The sequence below is a fragment of the Panthera leo genome, chromosome E3 (assembly GCF_018350215.1).
Source record: "Panthera leo isolate Ple1 chromosome E3, P.leo_Ple1_pat1.1, whole genome shotgun sequence".
Classification (NCBI taxonomy): Eukaryota; Metazoa; Chordata; class Mammalia; order Carnivora; family Felidae; genus Panthera; species Panthera leo.
The window spans coordinates 6,354,617-6,365,816 of NC_056694.1; the positions used below are offsets into that span (position 1 = coordinate 6,354,617).

Here is an 11,200-nt window from a genome sequence, read left to right on the forward strand (position 1 = left end):
AAGGGGTGCAGGAGAAGGGACAGGCACAGTGGCCAATTCTGTAGGCAGCTCATGTGACCACGAAGTCTGTTTCCCTGCTGCCATCTCCACCACCCGGGGTGGTAAAGACAGGATGAGGTGATGCCTGGCAGTCACGTGGGTGCTGGGACACTTCCTTCCAGCACTCAAATCCTGAGACTGTTACCAGCAGGGGCACCTAGAGGGCAGGGCGGGGAGGCGCGGAGCTGCTGTCGGCCTGCTGAGGGCAGCGGATGGCACCCTGGCCACTCCAACTTAAGGTCCGCCATGGTCAGGTAAAGGGAGGGGAGGAGCTGGCTCTGTCCTGAGGTCTCTCCTAGCTCGGAGGCCCAGGGACAAGTCCCCACACACTGCTGGATGCAGTGTGAACCTTGAACCTTGCAGGGCAGACTGGCCTGACAGCAACACCATGCCCTGTTGGGTGAAAAGGGCCCAAGCACGGGGGCCCAAAAATGGATCACAGAACAAACGTTACGATAATGTCAAGTTTAATCTGCCAAATATACAAGTTGGACTTGTGGAGCATGTTCTGCCTGGGTGCTGCACAGTAAACAGAGGTTTCTTGAAATGATCAATGGGCAAGGTTAAGAATGGGCCCTGGCTCTGGCCAGAAGGGTGGGAATGGGGCGGGGAAGAGCGAAGGGGACTGGCTGGGGACAAGCCATGACCCTCAGGGATCCAGGAACACGGGCTCCTGGACAACAGCCCCTCTGAGCGAGCACCCAGGCAACACAGACTGGGGCTGGTTGTTGCAAACTCAGCAGCAGCTGCCCCTCTGCACAACCAGCCCCTACTGTGCAATCTACGGGATAAACGGAAGCTCTTCTTACCCCACCTCCCAGGCTCCCCCAACAAGAGTTCTGAATTCTAAAAACAGCAAAGACATTCCAATGGTTACATATGAAATGCTGTCCCGCATCTTTCTGTCTCAAAGATGGCAGCTGCCCCTTCCCCCAGCACCCTCCCACCATCCCCCCCCCAAACGATTTCTGTGCCAAGATGAAAAGGAGGCCCCAGGCCAGGGTGGGGGCTCCTTGCCGTGAGGGGCTGCTGCAGCGGCGCCAGGGCAGGGCGGGCGAGACGCGGCAGAGGTCCTGGCAGAGCGGCCCAGGTCCCCGGTGCCTCCTCCCACAGGCCGTGCTACTTATTCAGGGACAGCGACTGCACTCGCTTTCCCGACAAGGTCGCGTCGTCTTTTGCTGAGGGCAGGAAGGGAACAGTTGGTGTTAACACAAGACCCCCTCCCTGCGCACACCCCCACGCACCCCAGAAGCACTGCCCTGGAGGGCCGAGGGACCTCAGAACACATTCTGGCAACAGACTCAGCTGGCAGAGGGGGAACAGACCAGGAAGGATTCCCGCAGGAGCCACTGTCCAGACATTCTCGCCAAGTTTGGGTGGCTGCCCCCGACACAGGGCCCCCAACACTCAAGCTACCGGCAAAGAGAAACTTCTTACCCCACCCAGAGGCAGAACCCCGTAATTACAGCCTCTTTTGTGGGGGCCGAAACCTCCAGTCAGCAACATCTGAAGTTCCTCCCCTGCCCGGGCTTTGTGAAGCAAGAACAGGGAGCCGGGACAGCAGGCTACCTCCAGTGTGGTGACAACCCTGGGGCAACTTATTTCCCGATCTAGGCCTCAGTTTCCCCATGATCTGGTGAGGAGGCAGGACAGCATGCTGGTCCCTAAGGGCTCTTGAGGCCCCACATGAGACCAGGTCCTGAGTCAAATGCTCCTGTAAACCAGACCAACTCCCCACAGCTATCCTGGCCTAGGAAAAGGCTCCACCTCTGACCCCATTGGGAGGGAGGGCATGAGGGAAGAGGGACAGTTGGGCCAGATTTCACCTGGGTCTGGACCGTGAAGTCTGGTCCAGCCCAGCCCTGCCGCACCCTCTCAAGCCCCTCAGATGGACGGTGGTTCTCCGAGGTAGCTTTCCCAGCCACACAAGGCACCGGATAATTCAGTGGAACCTTCCAGCCTTGAAGGTCTGCCCTAGGTACATCCCTGCGGCTTCCCTCAGATGCTGTAGACAGTGCTCTGCTTAGATCCAAACCCTCATCTGACTTCCAGCTGCTGCTGAGCCCTCCCAACACCCCAGAAGGTTGGGGCAGAAACGCCCACCTCCACTGATGAGAAAGTAAGTGCATTTACACACAGGCTGGCCCTCCACCCAACAACCCAACCCCATCCCATTTCACAAGGACACTGAAGCGCAGGGTTTAGCGGCTTTCCCAGAAACCGTCAGGCAGTCACACCGGCAGCTCAGGACTTACCTTTCCTCTCCTCTTCTTTCTTCCTGGCAGCCTCTTCCCGCTGTTTCCGAATGATTGCCAGCCGGGCAAGGTCAGCTTTGGCTTGCTCTGTCTTCCCAGCTAAATGCATTTTCATGTAACGCTCTTTTGCTTTCTGCTTCTCGATTTCTTCTCTGTTTGGATAAAATGGTGTCATAAGGGACATCTTCCCCACTATTATCAGCCGAGCTAGATGTGGGAGCCAGAATAAAAGCTAAGTACTTGGGCCCGGAGCCCAAGTGGAAGAGGGTGCCCTTGCTCTGTGTGCCCCCTCCCTGATGGACACTCACCAAACAAACAAGCAAAGGGACAGGCCTGGACTTCTCAGCGGGCTGGAGGAAGTTCAAGCAGTGTACCAGCTTCCCCAGACACGTAACATAGGATGGGGGTGAACTCAGCACACAGTGAACAATGTCTGCATTGGCCGGCGGGGGGATGCTGACTAGGGTCTGGTGTCCCCGGTAAGAAAGGGGGAGCAAAACCAGTGGACTGTGTATCAAGAGATGAGCAAGAGGAGGAAGACACTGGGAACCACATTCTACGAGGGGTAGAGAAGGGAGTGGCCACAGACGGGAACCACACCCACCCAATCTCAGGTCCACAGGACATGGCACATTCTCAATTAGAGCAGCTCAGATGTGTAAGAGGCTGCCTTCAAAGTGGTGAGCCCCCACCAAGGAGGGTGTGGGCCTAAGAGCTCTACTCCCACAGGACAAAGGTGTCAGTCACCAACCCACTAGGTAGAGAGGTGATGTCATTAGCTCCTCCCTCTCATTAAGTCTTCCCTCTGAGATCCTCCTCCCAGGCCTGAGATTCTGGAGTGAAGCGTGCACTTTCCACTGAGATATTAGATTGTCCCACTTATACCAGAATCCTGGACGAGCCAAGTATTGGAGGAGGGGACAGGGAAGCCCTAACAGGAGCATGGGAAAGGGACTTGGCCTCCCAGAGGCCCTGACAGCACACCGCGCTGGGTGATAAGAAACAAGGCATGGGGCCTGGCCAGAGGGGAGGAGAGCCAGCCACCAAAAGTCAGCTGAGCAGATGTTTCGCCCAGGAGACTCTCAGTAAGACACGTGCAATAGAGAGGAGACTGGAACACCTGTCAGCCCAGCAGATCCTACCCTGGGAGGCAGGTGCAGGGTCAGGAGCCTCTGAGCTAGCAGCAGAGATCCAAACCAGGGTTGGGGGGTGGGGAGGGGGGTTCCCTGGAGGCATCTGGAACAATGAGCAAGACTACCAGAAGCTCTGCAAGGTCCTCTGGGTGAAGGCTCGGGGCCAGGCAGGATGCCGGCCTTCATGGCTTTCACTCTGCAGCCTCAAAGGGTGGGGGTAACAACAGGATCCTCTTCTTACTGGTGAGAAGGAAGCTACTGGAGGAGTAGAATCCTTAGCAGCCTCTCATCACACCCCGAACTTGTGAGCCTTTTCGTAAAACCCTCAGCCGTCATGGGGTTAGCACAGGAAGGCGGATTTAAATCTTAGCAGCCCAGGAAGGGAAAAACAAAACAAAACAAAACAAAACAGGACAGCTTTCCCTAGTGGCCTTCAACCTCTTATAAGGTCCCTGCTGTCAGCTGGTGGCCACGGAAAGTCCAGGCACTACCTGTCAAGGAAAGGCCATGTGCAGGGCACTTCAGCACTCAATTGAGACCCTCATATAATCGCAAAGAGAAGGCTGTCTGCAGCTCCGTTTCCACCTGGGACTTAGGGAGCACTGGGGCAGCCAGCAGACCTCTCTGCACTGTGCTCTCTGCACTGTGAACCTCTGGGTTCTCCCAACCCCCACGGCAATGACATCAAAGAATGCAGGCCAAGAATGGTCAGACTGGGCTGGGTAAGGAACTGTCCCCAGAGTGGGGTGCTGTGGAGGAAGAGACTGTACCATAACCCTCCATTTCCTTGGGCATTACTTCAAGTGTGACGCTCAGGTCTAAAACTGTTGTTCTATTTTCCCTGTTGTGTTCCTACTGGTGAAAAATTATTTGTTTAGTGTTTCTGGAAAAGCTTCTATAGAGCCTTTGAGGAATGAGATAAACAAAAAAAAACAGATACCGTAGCTAGAGCCCTCACCCAGTCCCTGGGAACCCCAGGGCCCAGGAGGCAAGGGTAGGGGAACTGGGTGCCTCAGCCGCTCCTCCCACCCCGCCACGAAGGTCAGCCCCCTGCCCACGTGCCCAGGTCACAAGGCCCAGTAGCAGAGGTTACCGTTCTCTCCTTGAAAGCTCCTTGGGCCCATCCAGGTCCAGTTGTGTGACCTTTTTGGTTGTCTGTGCCACCCTGTTAGGGTTCTCAATGTCGATGAGCCCTTCCACGCCTTTGCGCTTTTGCTAAGGTAAGACAAGAAGCCGCCTGTTGGAAAAGTCCGTCCAGCAGAGCCCCTGAGGGCCATGCCCACCATCTCCCAACAGCCCCCCTGGGCAGGGACAAACTTCTGCTCCACCCCCGGACAACATGATGCTCGGCCCAAGCCTCACAGTGGGAACAGCACCTCGGGGTGTCTTCACCAGCCCAGGAGGTACAAGGACAGCAAGTGCACGTGACTGGAGCCCAACCTATGCCAAGTCCCAGCAACCGGAGGTTATTGTCTCAGATTCACAGGTGACAGAACAGAGGCACAGGACTGAACAACTTGCCTAAGGCCAACCAGGAAGCAGACCGATGAGCTGAGAACCCAAGCCCAACTCACAAGCTCTCAACACAGAGCACTACGCCCCTACTTCAGGCTCAGCCTCTGGAAGCTCACGTCTGACTGCAACAACCACTGCTGGGTCCCCAGGGCAGGCCACACTAAGGATGTTCTCAGGACCAATTCCAATTCCTACCCATCTCAGCTCATGGGAGGGAAATGTGACATGAGAAGGAGCCATGGGATCGCAGTCTACGGGTTTAGGGAGCCTGCACCTCCCACCTCCCCTGGGAGATGTTCAACGGGAGCACAAGTCCCCAGTATAGCAGGCTGGGCCCAAGTCTCAGGTGCTGTTGACCACAGCTTTTCTCTTTGAGTGACCAGGGAAACAGGTTCCAAATACCAGCCAATCTGACGCAGAGCTCCAGACGACAACATCCATTTGAGCTACCTGTGAACACGTCCACTTGTATGTTCATGTCACAAGCGACATGTGCCTAAATGGAACTCGAGACTCACCCCTCACCTACCCTGCTCCTTCGACCATCCTTATGCCATAGCCTCATGCCTCCTTCCCTCAGTCCCTGGACCCACCCTTCAGCAAACCCAAAAACACAGCGTGAACCTGCCCCCTCTCCCCCATTGGCCCAGCCACAATTTCTTGTCTGGTGACCTGCTGCCATTTCCCCGCTTACATCCTCTACAATTTACTCTTTGCAGAGAAGCCACAACCACCTTTTAAAAGCAAATCTGGTCATCACTCTCCGCCACTTCAAGGCCTCCACCAGCTGCCCACTACCCGCAACAGTGAAACTCAAACCCTTCAACTGCCACTCGGGAGCTGCCCTGGCCAAACTCTCCTCCCACATCCCTAGCCACTCTACCCCTTACCCACCTAGGCACATGCCCACCAGCCTCCTGCTGTCCTGTCCGACCCCGGAGCCCCTGCACTTGCCAATCCGGCCACCCTGACGGCTCTGCACGTTGGTTTTTCACACACCGGGCTCCAGCCTGTTTTTCAGATCTCAGTTTAAAAGTCACCCTCCTCACCACACACTGCTTCAAGTACCCATGATCAGTCCATCTTACTCATAATACTTGCTGCTACCTGAAATCATAACATTTGTTCACATCCTCATTGTCTGTACCTTGCTATTAAAACATAACCCCTTAAGATTGAAGACTCTGTCTGCATCCACCATTGGGAATGGTGACCAACAAGCACTTAACAGATGTTTGTTGAATGAATGAGTCCAAGTCCCAGGCCTCCACCAAACTCAGCACCTGGTAATCATCTTCTTCATCTTCACTCTCATCTGAGTCTAGGGATTTCTTCTCCTTTTTGGGGTCCCCCGCAGCCCCATCTCCACCTTCTTCTCCTTGTTCCTCTTCTTCCTGTTTCAGAAATGGACAACCTGCAAAATCAAAAATGCACAAACCCCCTAGACTGTGAACCCTGCTCCCACCACCTCCAGACTGTGGACCCCGAGGAATTAAACCCCCACAAGGCTGGGACCAAGTATGACAAGGGTCCTACTCTGTAACCCCGGCCCCTGATAGGGGACCTGGGTCAGAGGCAGCCTATATATTTGGCTCCACAGCCTGGAAGCCATTCCCACACTCCAGCCTGGGTGAGAAGTTCATCTCCCAGGGTCGGAAGGACTCGGCTGTGGGGCGGGGAACCTCAGTCCCACTCAGCCCCCCTCCTGCTTCCCCAGCTGCCACATGCAGCTGCCAAACTGCACTGTTTTCCTGGGCAAGTCCTGCCGTGTTCCACTCCCACGGTGGAAATGGAGGGCCAGTCACTCGAGCCTGCCCCTGCAGATGCCCTGCTGCGATGACTTCCCGGGACAACGCTCAACATGCCACTTCCCTCCACCTTTCTTGCTTCCCCACCAAAAACATTCCTAACAAAGCCAGTACATCCTTCCCCCTACCACTTGCCCACATACTCTCCAAGGTCCCACTTAGCTGGCAGCTCCTCCATCCAGCCCTCTGCCCCCTCCCCCATTCAAATGCAGCCCCTCCCTTCTAGGGGCTCCCAGGCCCTTCACAGCGGTGTCACCCATCCAGCCTGACTGTGCTCTTTTCGGCCCTTATTCAGGCAAGGATCTAATGGTGTGGTCAGGGATGTGGACATTGACGAGGATAGAAATATTCCACTTCCTGACAGTAGGCTGGAAAAAACACTGCAGGAACAGAGTGGAGGGAACTGCTAAGCTTGGACCAGAGGGGGCAGGGTGAAGAGCATCAGTGAGAATCATAGAGGAGATGACTCTGAGCAAGGTCTGGAGGAACGAAGGGTGCTCTGCCTGCTGGGGGTGAGGGGAGGCAGGGCACTATGTTGTGCTGGGTGTGGCATGGCTACAGCAGACAGATGGGGAGTGCAGGGAGTTTGAGCTATGGATGGGCAGGGCCTGGCAAAATGACAGCTCCCAGAAAGCAGGACACAGGACCAAGAAGAGACACCCACTAAGGCAACCATCGCTAAAAGAACAAAGTTCTAATTGATTCAATCAGAAGATACCTCTCCTCTTCACTGTCGCTGGTTGTTCAGGGACACCCGCCTGCTGCCCGTGCCCCGCCCCCCCACCTCAGGTGCTGGCTTCTGCCTAGGAATTGGTGGTCCCTGCCTGGCCTCTCTGGATGACAAAGAGGCAGGGCCCTGCCCTGGGCCACTGGAGTGGCTGGCACAGGCACGTACTCACCCTGGCCTTCTGCTTCTCAGCCTGGAGCTGCGCGTCGATCTCCTCAGGGCTTGTGTACTGCCGTGCCCGGCCTTTGTGGCCTCCCTTTCTCCCTGCACGAGGATCGGCAGTTTAGGAGGTGGGAGGTAATCAGCTTCCCTGATTGCCCTGAGCCCCAAAGGGCTGCCTCCTGCTTGAGGTGCTGTCATCAGAGGCTGCAGAGACCTCCCCTACCCCTCACCAAGCACCACCCAAACCTATTCTCCTCCCTTCACATATCCAAAGGGACAAAAGAGGCAACATGCGACCACCTGACGCCGCACCAAACTACGTGCTAGACATAGGTTCCTACAGATAAGACCTGAGAGGAGGATGTGGGAGAGGGCACGCTGCATCTAATAACTGGCTAAATCCCATAGTGCCTTAGAATCCAAACTCAGGTCAAAATGCAGTAAGAACATTTAACACTACAGTCCTTTTTACTTGCAAAAGTTCTGGCACAACCATGGACCCTCTTGAGCCAGGACAATGGACTGACCCCTGCTCTGCTGGTTCTGGAAGATGCTGAGGTAGTTGTGGCCTGAATCTAGCCCCACCTTTGAGCCCATATGTGGAGAATCATGGCTGATCCCATTCTAAAGACAAGACACTAAAGACTGAAACCGAATGATGAAGAGCACGAATGCTGGAGTCTGACCCTCAGGCTCAAATCTCAGCTCTACCACTTACAAGCTTTGGGAGGGTACCTGACCTCTCAGTCTCAGTGTCTTCAGCTGTGTCCCTACCTCCTGGAGTTGTCATGGGAATGAATTTGTTAACACATGTAAAACTGTTGGAACAGTGCCTGAGATCGGATTAAGCACTACAAAAACGTATGCTGTGTTTGCTAATTTTCTAATAAGGTATTTTGGCAGGAGATAAAAAACAAAGCCACTGACCACATTAGTGATTCCTTATAAAAGTCAGGGAATATGGGACACCTGGGTGGCTCAGTCGGTTAAGCGTCCAATCAGGTCGTGATCTCATGGACTGTGGGCTCAAGCCCCACATTGGGCTCTGTGCTGACATGGCAAAGCCTGCCTGGGATTCTCTCTTTCCCTCTGTCCCTTCCCCTATCGTGCTATTTCAAAATAAATAAACATTAAAAAAAAAAAAAAAAAAAAAGGTCAGGGGATGTAATGAAACACTTTTTGTTCACCTGAGCATTATACTATAAGGAAAAAACCCTAAACCTATTGGAAACTTTCTTGCATGCGGAGTAAGAAACATAGCTGGCAAAGTTAAAGCTGAAAATAAAGCTGACTCCCTTCTAACAGTTAAAAGTGTGATTAGCAATTAAAGTTCATCTAAGAGTATCAGTCTGAGCCTCTTGAGCTAGGACAATAGACTGACCCCTGCCCTGCTGGTCCTGGAAGACGCTGGGGTGGTTGTGGCCTCAATCCATCCCCACCTCTTCTGGAAGCTTCGGCCCAGCTGATTTCTAGTGAGTCTGAGTGCAGAGAATCTGTAATTAGACAGCCACAGCTTCTCTGGACTCAAGAGAAGGTAGCAGAGATACCAACCTCCTCTTATTTCCTAGACAGCAGCTGCAAAGCCATAATTGGGCTGCTACAGATCACACCACCCATTTTTAATGACTACCTGGGTTCCCGGGGGTGTCTCAGTCTACGCTCATCCAAGTCCTATTGTGAGAGATCAAGCTTGCCAGTTAAAAAAAAAAAACCAAAAAACCCAACAAGCTTTCCAGGCCTCTCAATATTCCAGGCAGTAATAACAACTCAAAACTGGCTACTACGCGCTGTCATTCCGCACACTTGGCTAGGGGATATGGACCTTAGTTCAGACTACAATAACTTTTACCAGCATGCCTTTGAAAATGCTTTACAGTTACTAATGGAAACAAGAGTTCATCCTTTTCTCTTGGATAATTTTATACTTAAAAAAAAAAAAAAAAAAAAAAGTCTTGTTTTCTTTTGCTTTTCAAGCAAATAAACCCAAGCAAAATAGGTAAATCTTATCTGCTCATAAAGCTTTTCACAAGCCAAAGACCAAGTCATTTAACCAAGAATTCATATTTGGAATTCTGTAACCTCCAACTTTGACTCAAACTATCTATGAAGTAGGACACTTAGAACCAGAATTCTGGAACCAGAAGGGTTCAGATGGCACCCTCATTTTGCACAACAGGAGGCTGTGCAAAATGGAAGACACCTGGCTCTTCCTACCAGGCTAAATCAACAGAGAGGTAGGTTTAAATGGATTCGATTCTGTAAGCCCCAATATCTCTGCAAGTAGAGAGTCAGGAAGTCATTTAGGTTTGAAAAAGCTCCAAGTAGATTTCCTGTGGGCTAAAGCATCTTAACCAACATGACACTTGAGCTACCACTATTAACTGAACATCTGTTCTGGACCAGAAGTTAGCCAGGCACTTTGAGTGCTCCATTATTTTATGACCTCTATCTCCAGCTCTCCAAGCTAAGGGTTATCAGCCAGGTGTTCCAGATGACAAAAATGGGCAGGAATTAAATAATTTGTTTCAGGCCACAGAGTTGGGCAGTGACACAGCTAGACTTGAAATCAAGAACTACGGACTCTTAGGGGAAAGAGAAAGGACTGTCTACGATCCACTGGGAAGCCACGCATCTTCTACCCTCTTGGCCAAGAAATTGACGAAACCGTATAAATAATGCTTAGCGAGCGCTTGGCTGCCTGGAGCTGTGCTGCGCACTCCACGTGGATCACCTGGTGGTGTAAGCCTCACATCACTACTATGAGGTAGGTACAATCAAAAGCCCCTTGCAAATGAGAAAACTGAGACACAGGGAGGTTAAGCGACTGGCTCAGAGACACACATAGAGCCGCTGCCGAATAGGGACATTTAAAGCCAGCCAGCCAGCCTCGAGAGCATCAAGTTAGGTCTCATTAGGCAGGCCTCACTCGCCCGGAGCTCGAGAGGCCCCACGTTTTACGCGCAAGGCAGACGGGCTCGGCACAGGCGCGGGACGCGGTGACTCAGTCCCCGCGAGCCTGGAAGAGGGAGTAAACTCCAGGTCCCTCAGGCCAAGAGAAGCGCGCCCCAGATCAGGCCTTCGGCGTCGGCGAGGAGCCGGGGCCTTGGGTCTCCTCAGACCCCCGAAGGAGTGGCTCGTAGCCACTCCGGTCCTCAGTTTCTCCATCGGGACAATTGGGCGCCGAGGCCCAGGCCTGGCCCTCAGCCGGCGCGGACGTCCTCCCTCGGCGCCGCTCTCCGAGACACCCGCGGGCAGAATGAACAGCTGGAGCCGGACTCGGGCAGCCCCTCGAGGCCCGCAGGCCACGCGCGCTTGGCCCTCACCTCCTTTAGGCATCGCGGATCCGGCGGCTGCGGCAGCGGCGGCGGCGCCTCGAACTGACACCGGAACCGGAAATATCTCGGGCTCAACTTCTTCCGCCCGGCCCAGTACCCTCAGCGCGCCGCCGCCGCCGCCGCCTCCTCGAGGACCGGGGACTTCAAGGAGGCCGGAGCACGAAGACTGTCCCGCGAGCCGCCTGAGTCCAGGCTCGCCCGCGCGCTGCCCAGGCAACAGCGCCCC

At 54.0% G+C, this 11,200-nt stretch overlaps 1 protein-coding gene across 1 annotated transcript; it reads right to left on the reverse strand.

The window, feature by feature from the left end:
* Window positions 1–489: 489 nt before the first annotated feature.
* On the reverse strand, window positions 490–11,072 carry PDAP1 (PDGFA associated protein 1). The gene is made up of 6 exons (XM_042922549.1): window positions 10,963–11,072; window positions 7,650–7,741; window positions 6,226–6,336; window positions 4,521–4,642; window positions 2,295–2,446; window positions 490–1,217 (listed from the first exon to the last, which is right to left on the reverse strand). Exons 1-6 carry the CDS (start codon window positions 10,973–10,975, stop codon window positions 1,159–1,161), a joined length of 549 nt encoding a protein of 182 aa, XP_042778483.1. The 5' UTR covers window positions 10,976–11,072; the 3' UTR covers window positions 490–1,158.
* Window positions 11,073–11,200: the final 128 nt, after the last annotated feature.